Consider the following 26,569-nt stretch of genomic DNA (forward strand, 5'->3'; position numbering starts at 1 on the left):
TCTCCCTCAGATGCCAGAAAGATGGAACGTCTTGTGGTGTCCTGGTCTGAAAAGTGAGTGTAAAATATAATTATTATCAATAAGTAAAGAATAAGACCTGGTTTTATGAAGAAGAGGGTTAATTCCACATGGATGGTTTTATTAAATGTACTAATTCAACAGAATTAACTTTGTATATCTGAAGAATTCAAATGAACTGTCTTTTTTGTAACCATGCATTCCTTATGCACTACAGCTCATCATCTTTTGTTTTGTTCAGTTTGCAGAGACACTTTTACAAGGGGAGGCAATAGATCTCTGCACGTCTCAGGAAGCATTGTAATCATCATGCAGCCAAACTGTGTCTCTACTGTAGACCAGGTGGACATGTAAAACGGGCCATTCGTCTTCCACCACCTGCAGTGAGTGTGTTTACTGATTTACAACCATGTACGTCCATGAACCACAATTGTAGAACTCATTACTCTTCTAAACTGTTACAGTGATGCTATCGTGTCAATATGGACCAAAATCTCTGAGGAATATTTCCAGTACCTTGCTGAATCTACATCATAAAAGATTAAGGCAGTTCTGAAGGCAAAAGGGATCCGACCTGCTACTAGTAAGGTGTACCTATTAAAATGACCAGTAAGTGTAAATCATTTTAGTTTTTTTATTATAGTACTGGAGCTAGTTAGTCCTGTAGCTGCTGTAGTTGCTGTTGAATTGCAGTAGTACTCAAATTCTGTTGTAGTAGTTGTACTGCAGTTGTTTTGTAGTAGTACATACTAGGGATGTAACGGTATTGTAAATACCGTCATACCGCAATATTAATTTTTTTCGATATTACCGAAGTCGCATGACTCGATAAAACTATAGGTCTTCTGAGAAAATTTGATCAGGCGAATGAAGCGAACGGGAGGTAGCGAAAACTACTATTCCCATCAGCCCATGCTTGACCATCATCCCTTGCGGTCTGTTGTCGCTACAGATCCAGTAATGCGGAAATGGAGTGTGCTGCTAGAAGCGGGGATGAAAAGAGCTGGAAAACTCTAAGGCCCCGTTTACACTAATGCGTTTTAGTTTGAAAACGCATAAGTTTTGCTACGGTTACGCCAACCGTCCACACTACGCCGGAGTTCTCGAGCGCCGAAAACGGAGCGTTTCGAAAACGCTGGAGAGGCCGTTTTCATTCTGAAACGCTGCTGCTCCGTCTCAGTGTGGATGATGGAAAACGGAGACATCTGAAAACGGAGGCGGGGCTGCAGATGTTCGCCTCTCTGATTGGGGCTTTTCCTGAATATTAAGTAGCCTAACACGCACAGTTCAGTCCTGCATTCTCTCCGTGTAAGTTCAGACTTCGCAAGATTGATCAAGGCTGCAGTCTCTTCTTCTTAGTTTGATATGGAAAAGCAGACTATACCAAGGACACGGGTAAATCTTCAAAGGGAACAGTGTACTTTATAACTTCATTCACATCACCCTGGCTACGTTGTTTCACTTTCTCAACAATAAAATGTAAACATGATTTAAGGAACTGCCTATTTTCATTTTAATATTAGCAACTTAGACAGCAGACATGTTGAGGCGTCGTGCTGCATAAGATGAGCGTCATCTTCACTGTGTGGATATTTATAACAAAACGGAGCCGATAACAACTGCCTCCTTTCAATTTCAGTGAAAATACGAAACACAGCCTCTCTTTTGCTGAATATCAGTTTTAAGAATCGATAATGGCCATTTTAAAAGTATAACATACAATAAGTTTATACATTATAGGAAATAAAGGCAAGCGATCAGTCAATATACAGAATGTACGTGGTTACATTAATCATTAACTTATCTTTGCGCTCAGCCAAAACACGTTACCTGAGAACAAGTAATAGATTCCAATGCCCAAAGTCAGGGAATATGTCGTTAGATAAAGACAACAAGATAAATGAAATATCCTGTTTAATAAATATAGTGAGATTAGATCCAGCGGGAGATGCTTGATGAGAAGTCCGACTAGCAGAGCTCTCATCTGGGTAGATGGGCTGAGTGTGATTAAATGTTGAATGTGATGAGTTTTCAACAATACTAAATTGAAACTTTATTTTTTTACATGGTTTAATAATTTTTTGTTATTAAAATTGAAGTTCCTGTTTCAAAGCTTACAGATAGATGGCTAATTTGTATGTCATTGACACTTTTGGCACTTTTTTAGAGTATTTTCATAAGTTTTGTTTTTTCCTGTAAATGATTCAATAAATACCGTACCGTGACATTCATACCGAGGTATTACCGTACCGTGAAATTCTGATACCGTTACATCCCTAGTACATACACATCAAATGCAAATGTATAACTTTTGAAATCAAAATCCTCTAAAGGGTTGTTAGGCTGCATTAATTAGGACAACCTGAACTGGCAACACTTTTGCAAAAAAATGTTTAAATTAGTCTGTTTCTCTTTATGCAGAAGTCTTCAAAATCTTGGATCCAGCCAGTATCCTGAGCCGATGGTTGTCATGGTCATGGATAAGTCGAGAACCTGAGACTGATTCCTGAAAGACCCCAGTGAAAAACAAGTCTCTGCACTGATACCTGCTGATGACCTACTCAGACCTGCAGCTTCACTCCATGTTGGATTTCCAGCATTCTCAAGTCTCAGGCACCCAGATGTTTGGCCAGACGAGAACTGGTCATGCCCGGCTAAGCCTGGTTTCTCTGAAGGTATTTTTACTTCACTTACATCCATTGGTAAAGTTTGTTCCTCACCACTGGCTTGCTTAGTTTGGAAAATTTACATTACACTGAACTTCAACTGTGACAGCTCAACTGAAGCAGTTTTAATTTACTAGAACTATTTTAAGCTGCTTTGACACGATCTACATTGAAAGTGCTTTAGAAGTAAAGATGAATTGAATTGAATAAGTTGTAAGTATACAGGCTTCACTAAACCGTTTCATAAAACCTGAAACAATGTCGCCGTATATTTATGGTAACTCAACTGCTAGCTGAGGACAGTTCAACACTTTAACTGTAGGAGTGCATGAAGTTCATATTGAGTGAAATGAAAAACACTTTATATTTCAAATGTGCTCATTTTTATTCATCAAACATCAAACATATATACACAATGCTATAGGACATGTCTTTGGACTGTGGGGGAAACCGGAGCACCCGGAGGAAACCCACGCGAACACGGGGAGAATAAGCAAACTCCACACAGAAAAGCCAACTGGCCCAGCCGGGACTGGATCCAGCGGCCTTCTTGCTGTGAGGCAACAGTGCTAACCACTGAGCCACCGTGCCGCCCCTCCTTCTCTTCATCTAGACACGAACACCGGCTCCATTCAGCTCTTTTTCGTGCAACCATAAACACCAGCCTCAATTAGCTCCTCCTTGTCGTGCAACAACAAACACCAGCCCCAATTAGCTCCTCCTTTTCACGCACACACAAACACCAGCCCCATTCAGCTCTTTCTATTCGTCAAGCCACAAACTGCCCCATGTTTGTGGCTCGATGAATTTGTAGCTGAATAAAGAAGAGGAGCTTGGTGTTAATGCCTTGGTGAAGAGGAGGAGCTTGGTGTTAGGTTGCTCGATGAAGAGGAGGAGTTTGGTGTTAGGTTGCTCGATAAAGAGGAGGAGTTTGGTGTTAGTAGCTGGATGAAGAGAAGGAGCTTGGTGTAATCTTCTTCATGTCCCAGGATCTTCTTCAGCTGTGCTGTTATCTGGATGGAAAGTAGAAAACGTGCAATATTAGTTTCATGTAAGATCAACATTTAAACTGAAAAACTGGGGCTTTTGTTGTTATTAAACTGACCTTAATTTCAGTCTAAACCTTTTTAATCCACTCAATTGTTTCTTCTTTCCGCTTGGCTTCAGGATCAAGACCTGGAACCATTTATGAAGAAGGATCTCATCAAAAGGCATTCGCTTGTTTGGATCACTTTGCAGACAGGAACAGATCAGATCTATGGATTCTGTGAAGAAAGAAGGAACAGATGTCAGGTTATGTCACAAACCTTACGGTTGGTGTAAATTATTTCAAAGTTCGTGTGTCATCATCCGCATGCTCTCACCGTTGGATAGCTCTTCAGGCTGCCAGGTTCTTTTGACAATCTTGTTGAGCTCTTCTTTAGGGAATCGTCCACACAGCATTTTGAACAACAGTACTCCTAAAGAATACGCGATTGCATGCTTGGCGTAGAACTTTCTTCCATGACGATAAAACTCCGGGGGAACACAAGCTTTTGAGCCTGGAAGAAAGAGCGAGATTGTATCCCAATGCTGTCTAAATATCCATATTTACAAAATAACTCTCATCACCTTTGCCATAGGGCTTAGGCTAAATTGTGACTGTTATCATACATACCCCAGTATGTTGAATAGCCAGTGTTTTTCATGGGTCTTCCAGTGCCAAAGTCTATCAGTTTGATTTGAAAGGTGTGAGGGTTGATAAGCAGGTTCTCCAGCTTGATGCTGCTGTGGTAGACGCCCCTTTCGCAGCATATTCTGGCAGCAGTGACCACCTGGTACATCACCAGTCGCGCTTTCGCCTCGCTGATTTTGTTCCCATGCCGCATTACAAACTGGTGCATGTCCATACATGATTTGGGACACTCCAGCACCAGTATGTACTTGTCGGGTGTCTCGTACCAATCCAGCAGCTGGATTATTTGAGGAACGTTAGGGCCCCTGCTCATCAAATACATCAAACCGACTTCTTGTGGAACGGTCTGCTGTAATGCTTCCTGCAGGAGAGATAACAGACATATGATAGTGAGATGTGAATGAACTGGAGACTAGTTTAACAGTTTTGTGAGTGTGTACTTACAATCTTGATCCTACTCATTGTAGTTGTCTTCTTGACGTATTTGATTGCCACCTGTTCACCAAGAGAAAGCCACAGTTAATTCACATGATTCAGTCATGACATTGCAGCAAAAAAGCACAACGTCACTTTGTTATGTTTGAAACCAACCTTTCGGTAATCCGACAGACGAATTCCATAATAGACAGCTCCATTCGATCCACTGCCTAATAGGTAACAGACTTTATACTCCTGGAAGATGTTACCTGTAACAAAAATCAATGAAACAAACAATGAAGGACATTTAAAATGCAAACCATCAAAAAGCAGACTGAAGATTGCTTAGAATAGCACAGTTTTATTAACTTATAATTATTAAAAGTGCCATATAATGGATTGATTCAATAAGTTAAATTGTTCGCTGATATCTAGTAGGCATGTGGCTTGGGTAAGTCTACAAAAACATTCATTTTCATTCGGCTTAGACTTTATTAATCAGGTGTCGCCAGAGTGGAATGAACCGCCAGCATAGTGTTTGTTTTACACAGCGGATGCCCTTCCAGCTGCAACCCACTACTGGAAAACACCCATACACATTCACCCACAAACTACGGCCAATTATTCAATTCACCTACAGCGCATGTCTTCGGACTGTGAGGGAAACCAGAACACCTGGAGGAAACCCACGCCAACACGGGAAGAACATGCAAACTAGCCCAGCTTGGCCTTGAACAAGCGACCTTCCTCCTGTCAAGCGACACTGCTAACCACTGAGCCACCGTGTCGCATGTTTTATATGCTTATTTATTATTGTGTCCTGACACCCCTTCTACGATATGGACTAATCATCACGATAAAACAATTTCTATGTGCTATGCAGCCCCAATCTCAGCCATGTTAAGGTGGATAGACACTCAAAACGTTTGAGCTTGGCATGCAAGGGTCAGATTCAGTGCTTTAAATACTTAACATATCAATACTTGATGGTGTATATAAGACAAGTCAGATTCACAAAAATCTTAAGCTAGTTTTAAAAATGAGTAAGATTTAAAATGTTTTTCAGTTCAATTATTAAAAAAAACTCTTCTATATTTTCTTTTAAGAACATTTTTTCTTATAAATACAGTTATCGTAAAGCTACTACTCATAATAACATTTGTAATAACGACAAAAACCCGTTTAAGACACTCGAAAAATGTGTTCTTTGATGTAACATGTTGGTTTTTTAAGTATTAGCCATATAAATAAAGCCTTTTTAATATTTTGTCCACAATTTTCGAGTACCTTCGACTGATTTGTGCTGTTTATTCTGATGAATCCCTTACCCAAAGAGCACTGGCACATTATTTAAGCTACCCCTGAGCACTTTTTGTTTGATTTTGGGTTCGTAAAAACAGTTTTATGTATTGTAATAAGTCAAATTAGTACCTTTTAGTTAAGTTAGCTTAGTTTATTTGTTTACAGGGTGAATGCACATTAATTGGGTCTACACTAACAGGGTCTACACATTAACATTACTATAAAATGTGCCAGAATTAGCCAAGAATGGCTATTTTTAATCTGTAGACCCCTTACAGAATGTTAAAAAGTGCCACTTAAAACAAAAGCAAGGCATAATAACAGAATACACTATCATTAATATACATATATACACAATACATACATATACACACACAGGAAGGGTTGGGTAGTATTTATAAAACAAGTACAGCAAATACATATTTTAAATACAAAATAGTATTTGTTATGAAAATGGCTGAATATTGTGTATTAAATTAGTTTAGTGTCTTGTATTTTTAAAATGCTGTAAAATACTTTGGAAGAAATCTACATCAATTAAATGCACCCTCTGATTGGTGCTTTGGATGTTATTGACTCTTCCATTTAAGGAAGAAAGAGGAGAAAGAGTATGCTGTACAAATAATAGTAGTTTTGGGTGGATTGTTGGTGCAAAATGTTTTTGTTTAGTTAATGAGAAGGTAGGATGTGTTCACAACATTTGAAACACAAATATTTAATATTCAAAAACCAGTTTTACACTGAGTATTGAAGAGTTCAATAGCAAATAATCAGACTTCTGAAAAATTCTGTGAACAAAAAATGTAAACTCTTTATTTAAAATATTAAGAGGTTGAGTGATTATTGTACACTATCACTATCAATTATTGTTTACTTCACTAAGGCAGTTTAATGGGGAAGGTATTGTTCGAATAGGTCTAATTGATGGAAGATTTCCAAAGCTGCTTTGTAAAAGTATTTTGTAGTTGTTTTTAAAATACAGAATACAGTATTTTAATGTGATACATTTGTGGCTGCTGTGTTCTGTAGTTTATTTTGATACATCTATAATTAAGTGTATTTAGTATTTTTATTTTAAAATATTTTTTAATTAATTTTTGGCTTGCACACACATATAAATAAAACATTATGGTAACTACTAATATCATATGAAGTGGGGTAAAAAGCACAATATTTTGTTCTTGGAATGTTAATTAACTTCCAGGGAAGTAGAATGTATTTCAAGATTAAAAACAACACTTAATCAACTGACCTGTCTTTCCTTCCCAATTAAGTATCCGTTCCTCTTCTGTTTTCCAAAAAACTTCATTTGATGAGGAAGAGGTGCTTTCCTCGGACACACTGGAGTCATCGCTGGAAGCTTCTTCCTCGTTGTGGTTGTCAGCGGTCAGCGAAGACGCACAAGAGTGCCTGCTGTGCACTGAAGCGCGGTCAGATTCGCTTTTCTCTGCGGTGCCAGGCGAAGACGCACAAGAGTGCCAACTAAACACTGATGCGCGGTCAGATTCGCCGTTCTCCGCGGGGTCAAGCGAAGACGCACAAGAGTGCCAGCTTTGCACTGAAGAGCAGTCATAGTCGCTGTTTCCCGCAGTGGTTAGAGAAGATACAGGACAGTCCCAGCATTCATTATCGTCGGGCTGTTCGGTTTCTGTTGACGGGGTCTTCACAGGGGTCTGGATAGACACGCACCTGTTGTTGACCCGCTCGTCCTGAACCGGCCTCGGCGACTCACACGCAGCTTCACCATCAGGGGATCTCTGAGTCTGTGGGCTGCTCGGCTGGCTCTGTTTGGTTTTGGTTTTCTTGAATTTTCGAGAAAACCATTTCCGGAACCTCTTAAGTTTCTTCTCCGCTTTCTGTGGTGCTGGGCTTGGTGAAACACCAGCTCCTGTATGAATGTGAGAGATGAACGCGACGTTACTTGGTCCGGCTTCGCCATCAGAACATCTCTGGTGCTCGAGGTCGCCCTCGATTGTGTGCGGGTTCTGCTGGGTTTTCCGAGAAAAGACCCAGTTACAGAACTTTTTAAGTTTCTTTTCAACTCCCATTGACTCAGATTTCTTTCTAAAACCAATAGAATCGTTTTCAACTGTGAATTGATTGTTTAAAACAACGATCAACCGATTAAATCTCATTTAAAACGCAGATCTTAAGTCAGTGCTACTGTCAAATCAAAGCGACGAGTTGCAAATGAGTGACATTCCACAGAGCTACGATGGAATTTTCGAACGTTTGACGTCATGGCTCATTTGAATACATCAGCGCGTGGCAGCGCCGTTCAAAAGAAAATAAATATTTGCAGAAAATGTTAGCTGTGTTTTAACACATATCTTCTTTTAAAAGCTTCTTATCGCTGTTTACAATATACTTATTCGTCAAACGCAGAGCTCGAATCACTCTCACAAACATGAATGATTTATTGGAAATCAGGGTGCGAATTACGGAGGAGAGGGAGGGGGTAATTAATAAACGATTTCCCTGAAGGATGTCAATACAAGATGTGTGTTCGGTGTTCCCTTTAAATAGTGAATTGTTTTTCAATTTGACCTGTATTTTATGCTACCAACAATAAAAAAAATAAACGTAACATAACAAACATAAACTTGACACCTGCCTAACCCCCATATTAGTTTATGTAAATGCATGATGGTGCACAGCAAATAATTTGAGAGACACTGTTAGTGTTATAAAGACACATTTTGCTTGTAAAATAGGTGTTTTTGTCTACATGTTGCCTAAAAGTAAAGATGAGACTTTTGGTGTGTATTTAAAATTAATAAATTGAATTTGATTTTGAATGCAATAATGTGCAACTCTTGTAAAGCTGCTTTGAAACAATAATTATTATAAAAAAGCGCTAAACTAATAAACATGAATTGACTTGAATTAAATTTACATTGCCTATGCTGGAACATGGAAGTTACATCTGGAAGTACACTCACCGGCCACTTTATTAGGTACACCTTAGTAGTACCGGGTTGGACCCCTTTTACCTTCCCTTAATCCTTTGGGGAATAGATTCAACAAGGAACTGGAAATATTCCTCAGAGATTTTGGTCCATACTGACATGATAGCCTCACACAATTCCTGCAGATTTGTCGGCTGCCATGCATCCATGATGCGAATCTCCTGCATATTTCCTGTTCTTAGCTGACAGGAGTGGCACCCGGTGTGGTCTTCTGCTGCTGTAGCCCATCCGCCTCAAGGTTGCACGTGTTGTGCGTTCAGAGATGCTCTTCTGCAGACCTCGGTTGTGACAAGTGCTTATTTGAGTTACTGTTGCCTTTCTATCAGCTGGAACCAGTCTGGCCATTCTCCTCTGACCTCTGGCATCAACAAGGCATTAGAGCCCACAGAACTGCCGCTCACTGGATATTTCCTCTTTTTCAGACCATTCTCTGTAAACCCTAGAGATGGTTGTGCGTGAAAATCTCAGTAGATCAGCAGTTTCTGAAATACTCAGACCAGCCCATCTGACACCAACAACAATCCCACGTAAAAAGTCACTTAAATCAGCTTTCTTCCCCATTCTGATGCTCGGTTTGAACTGCAGCAGATCACCTTGATCATGTCTACATGCCTAAATGCATTGACTTGCTGCCATGTTATTGGCTGATTAGAAATTTGCATTAACAAGCAGTTGGACAGGTGTATCTAATAAAGTGGCCGGTGAGCGTGAGACCTTATTGGTAACTTTTTAATAGTATTATATCAAACATCATACAAAGTACAAATTTTTAAATATTTTATCAAATGGCCGGTGAGTGTAGATCTGCACTGTAGTCAAAACAGCAAAAGCCATTGCTTATTCAAAAACGTAGGATTAGTATTTCAATTTTTTTCCCAGATCAAGATTATAAAGTCAACTACAAAGTTCTTCCTCTATTTTCGCTAGATATATTATAACTACATACAGTAAAACATTATAATATTATTCTGCTGAGAATGTGATTTACCTTCATTTCTATGTTGATTAAGTGTTCAAAGTCATTAGGACATTCCTGCATTATTTACTTAAACCCTTAAAACTAATTATTATTATTATATTATGCATATATTATGTTCTGGTCTTTGTCGCCATCTAATGGCAAAACAATGCAACAACAACTGCCAAAGACTATAAGCATGTTGTTTTACCATACAAAGTACTTTTATAAAATATAACTGAAATAATTTATTTTACTGCATCAATAATGTAATTATTTAAAATATAGTCCTTTAATTAGACTTAAGCATTCATTTAATTGTTCAAGCTCGAAATTAATTAAAAGGTCTTTAAAAGCAAGCATCTACAGGAGCATTTCAACTCCATTGAAAATATTGTGGTAAAATTCATTCATTCATTTTCTTTTCAGCTTAGTCCCTTTATTATTCTGGGGTTGGCACAGCGGAATCAAATGCCAACTTATCCAGCATATGTTTTACGCAGAGGATGCCCTTCCAGCTGCAACCCATCACTGGGAAAACTTTGGTAAAATAAATGGCCATATTTAAACACATGGCGTGGAACAGTGTAGTTTCATGCAGTGTTTCTAGTACAGTTTGAGACCCACTTTATATTGTATATCAATCAGGCAGTGCAGATCAATGATTTTAAAGAAACCAGATCTTAAACATGGCGAGTTTATAATGGGGTAGCAGTTCAGCTGAAGCTCCTGAGCTGGCTTATTCAAAAATAAAAGTCCCCATGCAGTCCATTTGTATAAAATGTTATTTTAATGTACAATAACATTAAACAAACAATATAAAAATAATTACAATTAAATCAGTCAAAAGAACAATGACCAAGTTTTCATATAGCATTTCCTGTAAAGCTTACAATTGCAGTCTGGAGCAAATAACAGATGATTACGGCCAAATATTGGTATTATATAGACAACAAATTAATTATATTTCACATTTAACCACTATACAGACATCAGACTCCTGAATTTGTATACACTCACTGGTCACTTTATTAGGTATAGTATTATACTATTATTATACTATGCTATACTATTACTATATTATACACTTTATTATTACGTTGCCTGGTAGATTTCTGCTGTGACATACGGATGGGATGGTCGGTTCAGAATTTGGCATCAACAACATGAAAGCATGGATCCATCCTGCCTTGCATCAACAGTTCAGGCTGCTGGTGGTGGTGTAATGGTGTGGGGGATGTTTTCTTGGCACGCTTTGGGTTCATAAGTACCAATTTAGCATTGTGTCAATGTCACAGCCTACCTAAGTGTTGTTGCTAACCATGTCCATCCTTTTATGACCACAGTGTATCACCCCATCTTCTGATGGCTACCTCCAGCAGGATAACGCACCATGCCATAAAGCGTGAATCATCTCAGACTGGTTTCTTGAACAATGACAATGAGTTCACTGTACTGAAATGGCCTCCACAATCACCAGATCTCAATCCAATAGAGCACCTTTGGGATGTGGTGGAGCGGGAGATTTACATCTGCAGCAACTGTGTGATGCTATCATGTCAATATGGACCAAAATATCAGGAATATTTCCAGTACCTTGTTGAATCTACGCCACAAAGGATTACGGCAGTTCTGAAGGCAAACGAGGGTCCAACTCGGCACTAGTAAGGTGTACCTAATAAAGTGGCCAATAAGTGTATACTCTCCTGAAACATAATTCGGTCCAACATCAAGCTGTAATATTTGTAAACTACAGTGAGTTCAGTCTCCGCTGTATATATAATGTATGACCCTGGAGCACATTACACACAAAGGGTCAATTTAGAAGCACAATATAATTCTCTTGCATTGCACAGTTACATTTTTGAGGATATTTTCTACTGTAAATGTCAAAATGTATTTTTTGATGCGTTATGTGCATTCCAACCTCATTTGGACAAATTTTGTTTGCTTTTTGATCAGATTCCAGATTGTCATACAGTTGTATCTTGGCTAAATATTGCCCTATCCTACTAAACCATACATCAATTTTTTTCAATTGATGTATAAGTCTCTGTTTTCAAAAAAAGACCCTAATCACTGGTTTTGTGGGATTACTGTCCTAATACTGATTGTCTTTGCATGACGGACCATGTACATTGACATTCATTCATTCATTTTCTGCCACTTTTCCAGGGTCAGGTGGCGGGGGCAGCAGTCTTAGGAGAGAAGCCCAGACTTCCCTCTCCCCAGTCACTTCCTTTAGCTCCTCCGGGGGGATCCCGAGGCGTTCCAAGGCCAGCAGAGAGAAATAGTCCTTCCATCGTGTCCTGGGTCTACCCTGAGGCCTCCTCCCGGCAAGACCTGCCTGTAACACTTCCCTAGGTAGGCGTCCAGGAGGCACCCGAAACAGATGCCCGACGAATTGACTTTTATATATGTCTGTAATCATACCTGAAAGTAGTTTGCAACATACTGTGGCGTATCGTTTGAATATGACAGTATCAAATCACACACAACATTAATATCACACAGAGCTGTGTACAAACATCAGATGGCACTGATGTTGAGTGCTGCTGGTCAGTTCAGGTGTTTGTCCAGTAGAGGTCAGTCTGTCGTGCTCATCAGAAACGAGTTGATAGTTTTGTCTTGCATGTGTGACTTGGCAGATACGGCAAGAAACTGAAATATTAATATTAGAGCATATTATTAGACAATACACATTTACTCAAAGCAAGATGTTATTAACAAGTTTGAAAATGGGATGAAAACGTTTATTGCAAGTGTAATTGTAATTATTATTAATTACAGTTACTTTTTAAATTGGTGTAAATCAAATTACAGCAACATCTAGAAAGTCTTTTAGATTGGAAAATTTTAAAAGGAGAGGGAAAGGGATTAATATTATTTTTTGATTACACATGCTTAGAATCTATGAGCTCTATCATACACCCGGCGCAAGATGTGTTTGTTGCTATTTTCAGACCAATGCAACCCTAGTTTTCTCATTTTGCGCCACATTGTTTTAAAAGATTTCATTATCGCACATGGTGTTGTTTTTCAGCTGCTTTCTTTTGCTCAGTTATTTTTGTTAATATGGATTAATTATCATTCTTTAAAGTAACATTGCTCTAATATGAGATTACCAAAACTAACTCAGAATCGTATTATTATAATTCAAACTTTGTATATACTATTCCATATTTTATAATGTATTGTTTTTTAACCATTTTAAGATGTTTAACAATATTAAGATAATATGTTGCATTTTGGCATGTTTTTTGACTTATTTATAAAGTATTTATAGACATAAAGTTAAATAAAAAATATCCTGGGTTTGAAGAATATTGTGTTCCTGGACTTCACTGAGCTTAATAGTTTAATGTATAAAATTGTGAATGAGCTTGACTGTTGATGTCTTAAATAATAATATCAAAAAACCAACATTTCTCAAAATGGATAAATCTCATTTTGCAACTAAACTCTTCATTTACAAAAAAAAAAAAAAACAGTAGATTTGCTATGTGTAAGTTTAAAAGTTTGCAGAGTTTTATAGAGTGTACTGACTTTCATAAAAGTATCTCAAGTTATTTTGTGTGATTAATATATTTTAAATAAACTGCAAACAAAAAAGTATATAAACTTTTCTCTGATTTCTTCTTGAAACTCTTCCCTCCTAGTCACATACTGTACCTGTCTGATGGCTCATTATGCAGCTCATTATGCAGGTCTTTGTCTTCTCAGGTGTAACTCACTGCATAGTAATGATAGTTCACGCCTTCACGCATAAACCAATTTCACATAAAAAGTGACTTAGAATTTTTAATTCATTACATTGTTTTCTGTGGGCAAGTTAACAAGATGATTCTTACATTATTTTGAAGCAAAAACACTAGACTACCAGATCCAGTTCTCAAAAGTCTTGTGCACAAATGTTCTCTGTGGTTTCACGGCCTTGTTTCAGTGACTTCAAAATTTTAGTTTTTCACTAACCACGCATAAACGTTTCTTTCTCAAAAACACAAACACATACAAACATGCTGCTTAGGTATTATTGTAGCCCAACTTGTGCTATTTACCTTGTTATCACACTTTAGCCATTTATATGTTTTTAAGATACTGAAAACAACACAAATGTCAGTGCATGTCAAAACTTCTCCAGAGCCCCAAAACACCCTTAGACCCCAGAGGGTTAATATTAAACTAAGTTGCGCCGCTTTGTGGACTCATAGGTGTTCCGGTCTAGAAAGGAGGTGTGTTAAGGCGAATTAATATTAATATTAAGCAATACTGTTAACAACAATAATAATAATGCTAAAATAAAATCAACAAATAATATTGCATAAGAAAAATACTAGTGGACTTTCTGCTAAAATAAATCTCAATTAAAGATTGATCAATTGATTGCAAATTTCAAAAGACAAAAAGCGAGAGCTCAAAGTCACTGTTTTACAGTATAAAAACATCCCGTATGTTTTAGAACTCCAAATGTGTTTTGATGACTCAAAGGACCAGCAAATAGGCTATTCATTATAAATTATGATGTTTTTAAAATGACAGCCTCAAAGAGCAATACAAAATGAAAAGGCAATTAATGACAAAATAAAAGTTTATGCCTTACTTTAGTATTACCAGTGTACAGTGTGGATCCTTCAGTAGATCATTGAGCAGCTTCAATCCTGAGTCTCCTAGTTTATTAGAGCTCAGATTCAGTTCTTTTAGATGCGAGGGGTTCGACCTCAGAGCTGAAGCCAGAGCGGCACAACCTTCCTCTTCGATACCGCAATCAGACAGCCTGCAGAGAAAAACACCTCACAATTACAAATCCACAAATGCAAGATTGAGCTTAAAACGACTAATGTTATTTAAAAAGACGTTAAAAGTTTGGGCCCTATCATACACACGGCACAATAAGGCGCAAGACATGTATGGCACCATTTGTTGCTATTTTTAGACCAGTGCAACAGTAATTTTCTCATTTTGCGTCACGTTGTTTAAATAGGAAACCCATTTGTGCCACTTTGTGGACTCATGGGTGTGCTGATTGAGAAAGGAGGTGTGTTAAGGCGCATTGTTGGTTAAGGAACTGAAATATACTACGCCAGTGGTTCTCAAACTTTTTTTCATCAAGTACCACCTCAGAAAAAAATTGTCTCTCCAAGTACCACCAAAATGAGCAGTATTGAAATACAGTAGCGTAGTAGGTCCAGTCAAGCAGCTACAACTCTGCAAAGTTAAAAAAAACGTGGCAGATTACCTTAGAAATATAGGCTATATGTCACATATGGCATATTATATACATAATTTTTGATAAATTTTGAAATGTGTATAGTATGTACATGACATATTTCATTCCTCCACGTACCACTAGAAGGAAGCCTGCGTACCACTAGTGGTACACGTACCACAGTTTGAGAACCACTGTACTACGCCATTGACCAACTGAAAGCTGGTCTAAAGTCCAGAGCAGAGCACGGTAGTTGTGCGCCTGTGAGGGTTCAAACACTTACACATTGCTTAATATAAACAGAATATACAGCTGCAGATGCTCTGTTTAACTGTTTTCTCGCTAGTGAAGCGCTCAGTTTTCCATCCTTATAATAGCAAAAGTAGATTCAGACACAGGTGGCATTATTGAAGCAAACACTGCAATCAAACTATCACCGTCATGTAGGACTTTTAGCCATATTTCACGATCAGATCCACACACCCGGCTGTCGGTAAAGGACCGCACACACACACACACACACACACACACACATAGCGAAATGCAGAGTTTTTTTTCTTTCCATTTGGCGCGCGTTAATAAATTCCAAAACACTCTCACCAGTCCTTACTCCTTATTTGTGTCTAATACCCCAGTTTGTCATGAGGGCATGAATGAAATGTTCATGAGCCTATGTGAAACTGCCGAACTGCGGTTAAAGTCACCCAAAATTACAGGAAACTCTTACATAAAAGCACTTTTTGAAAACACCTTAACGTTAATGACGATAACGGCCCACCACTAATATATATATATATCCAGGAGAAGGTATAGTTGAAGCCAGAATTATTAGCCCCCCTGAATTATTAGCTCCCCTGTTTATTTTTTCCCCAATTTCTGTGACCAGATTTTTTTCGACACATTTCTAATCATGATAGTTTTAATAACTCATTTCTAATAACTGATTTATGTTATCTTTGCCATGATGACAGTAAATAATATTTGACTAGATATTTTCAAGACACTTCTATACAGCTTTAAGTAACATTTAAAGGTTTAACTAGGTTGATTAGGTTAACTAGGCAGGTTAGGGTAATTAGGCAAGTTATTGTATGATGATGGTTTGTTCTGTAGACAGTCGGAAAAAAAAGTTAGCTTAAAGGGGCTAATAATTTTGTCCTTAAAATGTTTTTAAAAAAAATAAAAATCTGCTTTTAGTCTAGCCGAAATAAAACAAATAAGACTTTCTCCAGAAGAAAAAATATTGTCAGACATACTGTGCACATTTCCTTGCTCGGTTAAACATCGTTTTGGAAATATTTAAAAAAAATAAATAAATAATAATAATCAAAGGGGGGCTAATAATTCCGGCTTCAACTGTATATGTTTTACAGATCAGGGCCAACTAGAAAAACAATGGTGTGCTTGGTTTTAACTTAAGTTTCTGACCACATAAAATGTGTTCAATGTGCTGCCCATTGTGCTGGATTGCCAATGCAACCCTCTTCTCCCACTCTTCAAACACTGAGAGCAACACCGCAGGAGAAATGCCAGCACAGGCTTCCAGTATCCGAAGTTTCAGATGATGCACATCTTGTATCTGTAAGTGGTCAGAAACTTGTAAATAACTAATGAAAGAACAAACTTACGTTAAAATCAAGCACACCGTTGATTTTTTTAAATTTCCCAATAAGTTTGATGTGTCACATGACCCTCTTCCTATTGAAAAAACAGAAGTTGGATCCAAGATGGCAGACTTCAAAATGGCCACCATGGTCACCACCCATCTTGAAAAGTTTGCCCCCTCACATATACTATTCATTCATTCATTTTCTTGTCGGCTTAGTCTCTTTATTAATCCGAGGTCGCCACAGCGGAATGAACCACCAACTTATCCAGCAAGTTTTTACACAGCGGATGCCCTTCCAGCCGCAACCCATCTCTGGAAAACATTCACACACACATTCACACACTACGGACAGTTTATCCTACCCATTTCACCTGTACCGCATGTCTTTGGACTGTGGGGGAAACCGGAGCACCCGGAGGAAACCCACGCGAAGGCAGGGAGAACATGCAAACTCCACACAGAAACACCAACTGAGCCAAGGTTCGAACCAGCGACCCAGCGACCTTCTTGCTGTGAGACGTCACATATACTAATATGCCACAAACAGGATGTTAATATCACCAACCATTCCCATTTTATTAAGAAGTATCCATAGAAATGGCCCACCCTGTAGTTAACTTTTCATATCTAAAGTGTTATAAATGCTTTTTAAAATTGTTTATTCTGTACAGAGGTGCTATTTTGTGCCATATTGTCTCTTGAGGTCTTAATAGAAGGAAAATACAGGACAAATTTATTTTAAAAAAAACACATAACCTACTGTAGTTTGTGCAGTTTACACTGTGGATCCTCCAGCAGAACAGAGATCAGCTTTACTCCTGAAGTTCCTGGTTTATTGGAGCTCAGGTTCAGTTCTCTAATGTGTGAGGGGTTTGATCTCAGAGCTGAAGCCAAGAAAGCAAATCCTTCCTCTCCAATATTGCATCTATACATCCTGCGGAAATAAAGGGAAATTGTAGATTTTAACGTTAAGGTAAAGAGGCCAAATGGTCAGCAAGAAGACACTTTGCGCCCAGTAATAATAAATTGAGTAGCCTATTCCAAAGAATTTATGAACTTTTTGGGTCCTAAATTATATTTGTTAAGGTCTTAAAAAGGTCTTAGAAAGCATTAAATGTTACTTTTAAAATGGTGCAGGAACCCTGAGTATATGTGAATAGTTTATCAGGTTGGTTTAATGGTGATGTTTAAATAAACTTGAAATGTAAGCTATGGCCAGATAACAAGGGAGACCAAAGATAGTAACATTTTCTTTACATTTTCTCTCTATATCTTTAAGATGTTTTTAGCCAGTGCATTCGAACTCAGATTAGTTGCAAGTGTCTGCTATTAAATTACAAAGTTTTTACTTTGCAGCACAAATAGAACAGAAGTAGTTTCAGTTTTACAGTTCACTCCATAGTATGGGTTAATTGTAAACATGATTTACACCAGGGTCAGATTTAACATTATTAAAAGGATTAAATAATTAAAATATTAAATAAAAAAAATAATTGATTTATTGAACACTGACTTTTTAGTGGCAGCACAGTGTCGCAGTGGGTAGCACAATCACCTCACAGCAAGAAGGTTGCTGGTTCAAGCCCTGGCTGGGTCAGTTGGCATTTCTGTGTGGAGTTTGCATGTTCTCCCGTGTTTGTGTGGGTTTCCGCCGGGTGCTCCAGTTTCCCCCGCAAGTCTAAAGAAGTGTGAATTGGACCGTAAAAAAGCTAAATTGACTTTAGTGTATGTGTGTGTATAGATGTTTCCCATTGATGGGTTGCAGCTGGAAGAGCATCTGCTGCGTAAAACATATGCTGGATAAGTTAAATTAATAAAGGGACTAAACCGAAAAGATAATGAATGAATGAATGAATGACTTTCCATACAATTTGTTCCATACAAAGTTTAATAACTGAATAATTTTAAAAAATTACAAAAACTGAGTCATTACAATTGATTATGCACGATTATATGCAACTAACCCTAGATCCTAAGTAAATGTAATTAATCTTTAATACTCAGTAGTTAAATGACTACTAATGACACCTTAAAATAAAGTGTAAACCCAAACTTCCCTTCACATTGAACTCTTTATCTTACAAGACTGAGATTAAAACATATAAACTGGATTAAATTAGCTTGGGACTGGTTGTGTCATGTTTCCTTGATGTTAAAACTAATCCAGAGTCTTGTTACATGGACACAAAGTCCTGTAGCCAAGGATTTGTTCAGGTAGGGTAACAGCTGAAACAGCACCAACAACTTTCATTAAAAAAAATATCTACACAACTTTTAGTTTTACAAATCAGTATTTGCCACCTTAAAAGCACAAATATATACATTCATTCATTCATTTTCTTGTCGGCTTAGTCCCTTTATTAATCCGGGGTCGCCACAGCGGAATGAACCGCCAACTTATCCAGCAAGTTTTTATGCAGCGGATGCCCTACCAGCCGCAATCTATCTCTGGGAAACATTTACACACACATTCACACACACACTCATACATTACGGATAATTTAGCCTACCCAATTCACCTGTACCGCATGTCTTTGGACTGTGGGAGAAACCGGAGCACCCGGAGGAAACCCACGCGAAGGCTGGGAGAACGTGCAAACTCCACACAGAAACGCCAACTGAGCCGAAGTTCGAACCAGCGACCTTCTTGCTGTGAGGCGACAGCATATTCACTGCAAAAAAATGCTGTGGTTCCTCACAATCAGTTTGTTTTGGGACATTATGAAGGAATTAAGTTAGCTTATTAGTTTTTACAAATTTAAGTGGATTGAACATAAAACAGTTAAGTTGTCCCAAAAAAAACTCAAGAATTGTGTTGTTTCATCTCATTTTAAATAGTTTGACCAAACAGCACACATCATTTTTTTAGAGTGTCTTACATTTTTACTTTAAATTCAGATCTGCATCTTTTCTTTTATTTTTCACATGTGGAATGAGGACTAATTTTGTTTAATGAAGACTTTACACACAAAATAAAAACACAAAATGGACTGATGACTAATTATTATGTGTACTCTCAGTTGGTTCTATTGGGGGGTTTTTTAGGAATGGCCAGTTTTTTTGCATTACCAGATGCTTATAAGGTTAAAATTACAGCAACAACAGAAGCCAATCCATTGTCAGTACCAGATGAAGCAGAGAGAGAAATGAGAGATGAAATAATTCAACACTTACTGTAGTTTCTTGAGGTTAAACTGTGGATCCTTCAGCAGATCAGAGAGGAACTTAACTCCTGAGACTCCAGGATTGTTCCAGCTCAGGTCCAGTTCTCTCAAGTGTGTAGGGTTTGATCTCAGAGCTGAAGCCAGTGCTGCAAAGCCTTCCTCTCTAATACTGCAGTTATACAGCCTGAAGAGAGGAAGACAGCTCTAAATTTTAACACACAAATTCAACAGGTGACATGAAGTGATGACTTAAGTATGTTAAAAAAACAGAGAGTCTTAGGACAATTAAGGCAATGCATTGTCCACTATAAACAAGAAACAAGGATAAGGCGTAGAGGATGTTGGGGAATTCATTGTGTCTTGATGAATTTCTGATGAATGTATTACTCTCATTTATATGCTTGTTTGAATGATTTAGTATTGGTATTATTAATACCTATTGTATTATTACCCATACCTGCAGCATTATTATCAGGTATGTGTGCTTTGGTAAATGAAAAAGTCATTCTGTGTAAATGCAGTCAGAGATGAGAAGATAAATTAGAGCAGCATTAATGTCACAATGAGGGCTGATTTATGGAAGCAAGGCTAAAAGGACACTTGCGTTCTTTTCTGTAACTCATGATAAAGCACACCTGCACGTGCCCCCACACTCACTTGTACTGACATCTAAAGAATTATGAGTACCTATGAACTTCAGCTGAACTTATAGTTGACAACTCAGTGGACAGTGAACAAGATATATTGTTGAGCATTGTTTTTTGGCTGAGTCATCGCTTTTGAAGCAGGAAGGAAAGACCTTAACTGGACATGGGTAAGACCCCTGAAAGACCCTGAGATTCTATTGGTGGTGGGCACCTGAGAAATTTAAGATCCCATTAGCGGAGAAGCTGATGGAGGTGTGTAATGTGTAAATTTGGGTGGAGTATTAAGACACAGAAATGTATTTAAACTGTGTGCAAGCCTATGTTCAGCAGACATTCGAACAACCTGTCTCTGTTGTTACTGATGCTGTAACAATAGACTGCTTTGCCTAAGGTCTTCGGAGATCTCAGACTTTGTCATTTTTTGAAAAGTTTGACTTAGAGACTTAAAATATTTTTGCTGACCTGAATCTTTTTTCCACAACAAGGACAGAAACACCTTTCTTTTGTGTGACACATTGATGTTAAGCCTTGGGTTCTCTAGTAATGAGCTGATGAGTTAAAGTATGGTGCTTTTCCACTGCAGTGTACAACTTGGTTGTACAACTTGACGCACACCTTTTAAAAAAAATGTAACAAAATGTCGCAACGATGCGTAGCGCAAGCTCTGTATTGGTCGGCTTGGTAGTTGTGATGAGTGTGGGCGGTGCTGAGAGCCGTGAGCCCGATGGAGCAAGTGTTTACAAGTGTCGATCACTCGACGCAGAAGTATAAACCAGCCCTCATGCTGAGCCAAGTCATACCATGCAGTGAAACAAGACCATTACAGAGAAAATAAACCTAAATCCAATGTTGTTTTCCTCAGCCTGCAAGTCATTACTAGTCATTTATAATTGGTTTATCCCACTACTTATAATTACCTATTCTTTTGAAGATATACTTACTCTAATGTCTCGAGTTTACAGGTATAGTTTTTCAGTCCAGCAGAGAGCAGCTTCAGTCCTGAATCCTGCAGGTTATTATGACTCAAGTTCAGCACTCTCAAACCTCTGAGAGCATCAGCCAGGGCTGAACAGATCTTCCATGTGAGAAAACAGCCACTCAGGCTGTGAGAAAGCAAAAAAATAATTGCGTTAAATTGGATTGCATTGTTACATTTTACTGAAAAAAACAAATGCAAATTGTGGCTTAATGGTTATAATGTCAGACTTTGTAAATCAAAAGGAACAGCTTGAATCAAGCACACCTAAACAAGTTAATGAAGGTGTAATGGCTACTGGAAAGTAGGAGTGTAATGGTACACAAAGTTCATGGTTTCATACGTATCTTGATTTCAGTTTAATTTTGCTACAGTTATAGAGAAATTAATCAAAACATAAAATTGTGTTGTTTTTATATATGATTAATATTTATAAAACATCAACAGTTTAAAACTATAACAGATTTCAGTTATAATGTTTCAAGCATACCTGTTAACCTTCCCGTTTTTCCCGGTATTCTCCCGTATTTTACTGTTCTATCCCGCTATCATCCCGTAAAGGTATTTTCCTGTATTTCTTCCTTATTTTCAGTCTTTCTCTGAACAGCCGAGCCTCCCTATACGCAACCCATACCGCTGAACCACCAGGGGTCGCCCCTTGCTCTAAAACGTGAGTCTTCTGTGCTTTCTTTCTTAATTTGGAAATGAAAACACTTATAAATAAATATTAAAAACGGCGCGATTCCATTTCCTTTTGATTACAGGTGCTGTCGCCCAACCTATACGATCCTCAAAACTAAAATACAATCCTTAAAAATAAAATGGTGCATGACTGCCAGCTGACATGCTCCATAGTGATAAACAGATGCTGTTTCCCAAACGGATTCTGTACACGCGATTTGTGGGGATCCCTTATTATGGTTGGCATATCCCTTATTTTCACATCCCAATGTTGACAGGTATGGTTTCAAGAGTCCACGCTTAGATATTGCTTGATAATAATAGCAGGTTTGGCATGCTGTCTTGGAAGAGATCCCTGAGCTCGTAAATAATTGAGCCAATTTTGTAAAAAAAAAAATGTAAGGGTTTTTTTTACCTTTAATTGGAAAGGACAGTGTAGGTTACACACAGGAAAGTATTGGGAGCAGAGAGAGGGGAAGGCTTAGCAAAGGACCTTAAGTAGGGAATCGAACTTGGGTCGCCATGAGAACCACGGTGCTATACTTCGGCGACGGCGCACTTAACCATTAGGCTATTGGCACCAATGAGGCTATAAAAATTGCCAATTACTTAGGGTTGCACTTTCTCTATTTACAGTAATGCAAATAAATATTTGTCAATCTATAGTCTTTGGTTTAATGCCCTTAACCACTTAAACTCCGCGGACCCGGTACTGGAAAAAATCTTTATTTTATGCACATATGCATCAATTTGGTTTTTATTCTACTGTATAAAATTTTTTTACACTTAAAAACACAGTATTTTGGATACCTGAGCTAGGTATTTTACATCGGTTCATTTTCATATTTTTTTATATGACACATGTACAAGTTATAGCTTAAATGAAAGCTCTTGCCGGTGCTCATAAAGTTCTAGCATTCTTTTTAATGAATTATATTCATATGTCAAACAGTTGTTGAATGAATCACAGTGTTTCCATGGCGCAGAAATGTAAACAATACATTCATGATCAGTAAGCAGCCCCAGATAGCACAGACAACTGTCATCTCTTACCTTATGCTGTGCTCTTCAGGGCCATTTCTCCTCTGTTTTTGAGGTGATGTGTATAAGTAATCCTTTTATATGTCTGATTTGGTCCAAACACAGTGAATTATATTTGATCAAACAAAAGAATAGTGAAATATGAAAACAATGATCAGACCCTGTGGCTCGTATAGCACCTCTCATCAGTTGGAATACAATAACTTTTGCATAGATTATGGTAGAGACATTTTTCTTTTTTCCAATGATTACAGACATGTGCAGGAACTACCAAAAATAATTACAGCACGCTAGACCACACACAACCTAAAAGCTACACTTTCAAATTTGAGTTTATATAAAAAAGCGCCTCTTTTTTTAGGTGTTTATTATAACACAGACGACATATACAGTTATTTTAAACACTTTCAATAGTGTTTTATTCAAAGGGTTTTCTTTAAAATGATACCAAATTTTTGCATTTACACCTCTGCATGTGGATATGGGAAGCTTTTAAATGTGGGTAGGCAAAATCCTGGTGGAAATCCCCAAATAGCAGCAGAGTTTAAGTGTTAAAGAGCGAAGTGGAAACTTGTAATCCACCAACTAAAATGTTCATGTGGAACTTTAGATCTGAACTGTGTTTGCTCTGCACGTAAAACAAAAGTTTTGTATGTGCACCGTACTGAAATGGTTTAGTACGTATACGTGTACCTTTACATCCCTACTGGAAAGTGAAATGCAGTTTTAATCAAGGCTGGATCAAAACTCAGAAGACTGAAAACCTCAAACCATGTAAATACTTACTTGGCCTTTCTGCAAACTTTGACCACTGGCATCAGCCTCAGAAGAGTTTCTTCAGATTGATGGTATTTACTTAGTTCAAACTCGTTCATCTCCTCTTCTGAGTTCAGTAACACAAACACCAAAGCCGACCACTCGGCAGGAGAGAGACTAACTTCAGCGAGACGATTGGCACGGGATCCTTTCAGGTACGTTTGGACTTCCTGCTCTAGAGAATGATCGTTCAGTTCATTCAGACAGTGAAACAGGTTGATGGATTTCTCTGGAAACTGGTCGTCTCTGATCTTCTCCTTGATGTACTCTGCTAGTTCCAGACAGCTCTGAGATGTGTTTACTGTCCGTGTCAGTATACCTCGCAGGAGATTCTGACTGGACTCCAGTGAGAGGCCCAGAAGAAAGCGCAGAAATAGATCCATGTGTCCGTTCTCACTCTGCAAAGCCCTGTCCACTTCCTTCTTTAGAAGATTTGTTATTTCAGACTCGTGTTTCATGTCTGAAACAAAGGAGAGGAACTTGAATAGAGCAGCAAGGAACTCCTGAATGCTCAGATGCACAAAGCTGTACACCTTCCCCAGACACAGTCCAGACTCCTCTCTGAAGATCTGGGTACAAACTCCAGAGTACACCAATACTTCTCTGACATCAATGCCGCATTGTCTCAGGTCCTCCTCGTAGAAGATGAGGTTCCCGACTTTCAGCTGTTCAAAAGCCAGTTTGCCCAGTGAACATATACTCTTTCTGACTTGTTGAAGATCAACCTTACGATTATCGTCATACTTCTGGCTCTTCAGTTTGGTCTGAACAATCAAGAAGTGTGTGAACATTTGAGTGAGAGTTCTGGGGATCTCCGCACTCTCTGCTTCACTCAACAATCTCTCTAGAACAGTGGCCGAGATCCAGCAGAAGACTGGGATGTGGCACATGATGTGCAGGCTTCTCGAGGATTTGATGTATGGGATGATTCTGTTGGCTAGACTCTGATCTTGTATCTTCTTTCTGAAATATTGTTCTTTTTGCAGATCGCTGAATCCACGTACCTCTGTAAGCTGATCAACACACTCTGGAGGAATCTGACTGGCTGCTGCCGGTCGAGAGGTAATCCATATTAGCGCTGAAGGAAGCAGCGTCCCTTGGATGAGGTTGGTCAGCAGCACATCCGCTGAAGCGCAGTGTGTGACATCAGACAAGCTCTGATTGCTTTGGAAATTTAAAGGAAGTCGACATTCATCAAGTCCATCAAAGATAAACATTACTTTGTAATCATAAAGGAATGATGTGCTGAGTTCCTTTATATCTGAGAAAAATTGATGGAGAAGCCCCATTAGACTGATCTCTTCGTCCTTCATTAGATTCAACTCCCTGAAAGGAAGTGGGAATATAAGGTGAACGTCCTGGTTTGCCTTTCCCTCAGCCCAGTCCAGAATGAACTTCTGCACAGACACCGTTTTTCCGATGCCGGCGACTCCTCTTGTCAGAACACTTCTGATGGATTTGAACACTCCAGGTGAGGCTTTAAAGATGTCATTGCATCGAATTGGTATTTCCTGCATGTCTGGCCATCTAGACATCTCAATCTGCCTCACCTCATGCTCTTTATTGACCTCTCCGCTGTTTCCCTTTGTGATGAACAGCTCTGTGTAGATCTCGTTCAGAAGTGTTAGATTCCCCTGATAGGCTATTCCTTCGTGTAGTCTCTGGAATTTCTCTCCCAGTCTGGATTTGTGCTGTTGCAGGCACACTGGGCCAAGTTCTAATCAAAGCAAGAGAAATATTTATTAACACTTACAATCAAAGTCGAGAATCAAAGATATGACCTTGACATTTGTACCAGTCAGACTGGTCAATTATTAGCTAACTATTATGGAGCCAGTCCAGTCTAAAATGTAATACATTTACAATTCACATTTCCCATTTACAAAATTTAACTCGGAAATTTTAAACACTATTTCATTCATTCATTTTCTTTTCGGCTTAGTCCCTTTAATAATCCGGGGTCGCCACAGCGGAGTAACCACACCACCAACTTATTGAGCACGTTTTTATTGCTGCAGATGCCCTTCCAGCCGCAACCCGCAAAACTGCATCGCCTAAACATTACTTGTAAACATGAAAATCCAATTCATAAATTCAAAACGTAATTCATAAAAGCGCTTATCCAATTCGTTAGCGGTTCATTCGCCACAGCGGAATGAACCACCAACTTATCCAGCAAATGTTTTACGCAGCAGATGCCCTTCCAGCTGCAACTCATCTCTGGGGAAACATCCATACACACCCATTCACAGTCATACCCTACGGACAATCCAGCCTACCCCATTCACCTGTACTCCATGTCTTTGGACTGTGGGGGAAACTGGAGAACTCAACCCACACGAATGCAGGGAGAACATGCAAACTCCACACAGAAATGCCAACTGACTCAGCCGAGGCTCGAACCAGCAACCTTCTTGCCGTGAG

General features: G+C 38.5%; 2 protein-coding genes and 2 long non-coding RNA genes across 10 annotated transcripts in view; 2 read left to right on the plus strand and 2 right to left on the minus strand.

The window, feature by feature from the left end:
* On the plus strand, window positions 1-13,607 carry LOC147842872 (uncharacterized). 6 transcript variants are annotated; one of them, XR_015498474.1, is made up of 7 exons: window positions 1-53; window positions 260-401; window positions 483-627; window positions 2,440-2,693; window positions 3,852-3,977; window positions 11,352-11,669; window positions 12,181-13,607. It is a non-coding gene; the product is annotated as an uncharacterized LOC147842872 (long non-coding RNA). The 6 variants fall into 6 exon arrangements; XR_015498475.1 differs by lacking the exons at window positions 1-53; window positions 11,352-11,669 and having other exon boundaries at window positions 483-760; window positions 2,299-2,693; window positions 3,852-3,997; XR_015498473.1 differs by lacking the exons at window positions 1-53; window positions 11,352-11,669.
* Window positions 1-26,569, plus strand: part of LOC147842870 (uncharacterized) — a 469,436-nt gene that overhangs the window by 102,226 nt on the left and 340,641 nt on the right. The window lies entirely within an intron of this gene.
* LOC108191007 (uncharacterized) lies at window positions 3,045-9,581 on the minus strand. 2 transcript variants are annotated; one of them, XR_015498447.1, is made up of 8 exons: window positions 7,331-9,581; window positions 4,951-5,045; window positions 4,804-4,854; window positions 4,342-4,720; window positions 4,049-4,225; window positions 3,790-3,949; window positions 3,565-3,697; window positions 3,045-3,399 (listed from the first exon to the last, which is right to left on the minus strand). XR_015498447.1 is itself a non-coding variant. In XM_087265474.1 (7 exons), exons 1-7 carry the CDS (start codon window positions 8,211-8,213, stop codon window positions 3,694-3,696), a joined length of 1,749 nt encoding a protein of 582 aa, XP_087121600.1. In that variant the 5' UTR covers window positions 8,214-9,581; the 3' UTR covers window positions 3,045-3,693. The 2 variants fall into 2 exon arrangements, 1 of the variants encoding a protein (XP_087121600.1); XM_087265474.1 differs by having other exon boundaries at window positions 3,045-3,697.
* The window catches only part of LOC101886147 (NLR family CARD domain-containing protein 3), a 23,186-nt gene continuing 7,397 nt past the window's right edge, over window positions 10,781-26,569 (minus strand). Inside the window, 6 exon segments of the mRNA NM_001446886.1 lie at window positions 10,781-12,666; window positions 14,606-14,779; window positions 17,581-17,754; window positions 19,995-20,168; window positions 21,573-21,734; window positions 24,116-25,862. Of these exon segments, the coding sequence (NP_001433815.1) occupies window positions 12,609-12,666; window positions 14,606-14,779; window positions 17,581-17,754; window positions 19,995-20,168; window positions 21,573-21,734; window positions 24,116-25,862 (2,489 nt within the window). The 3' untranslated portion in view covers window positions 10,781-12,608.

Source organism: Danio rerio, chromosome 8 (genome assembly GCF_052040795.2).
Source record: "Danio rerio strain M-AB ecotype USA chromosome 8, GRCz13ab, whole genome shotgun sequence".
NCBI classification, from domain to species: Eukaryota; Metazoa; Chordata; class Actinopteri; order Cypriniformes; family Danionidae; genus Danio; species Danio rerio.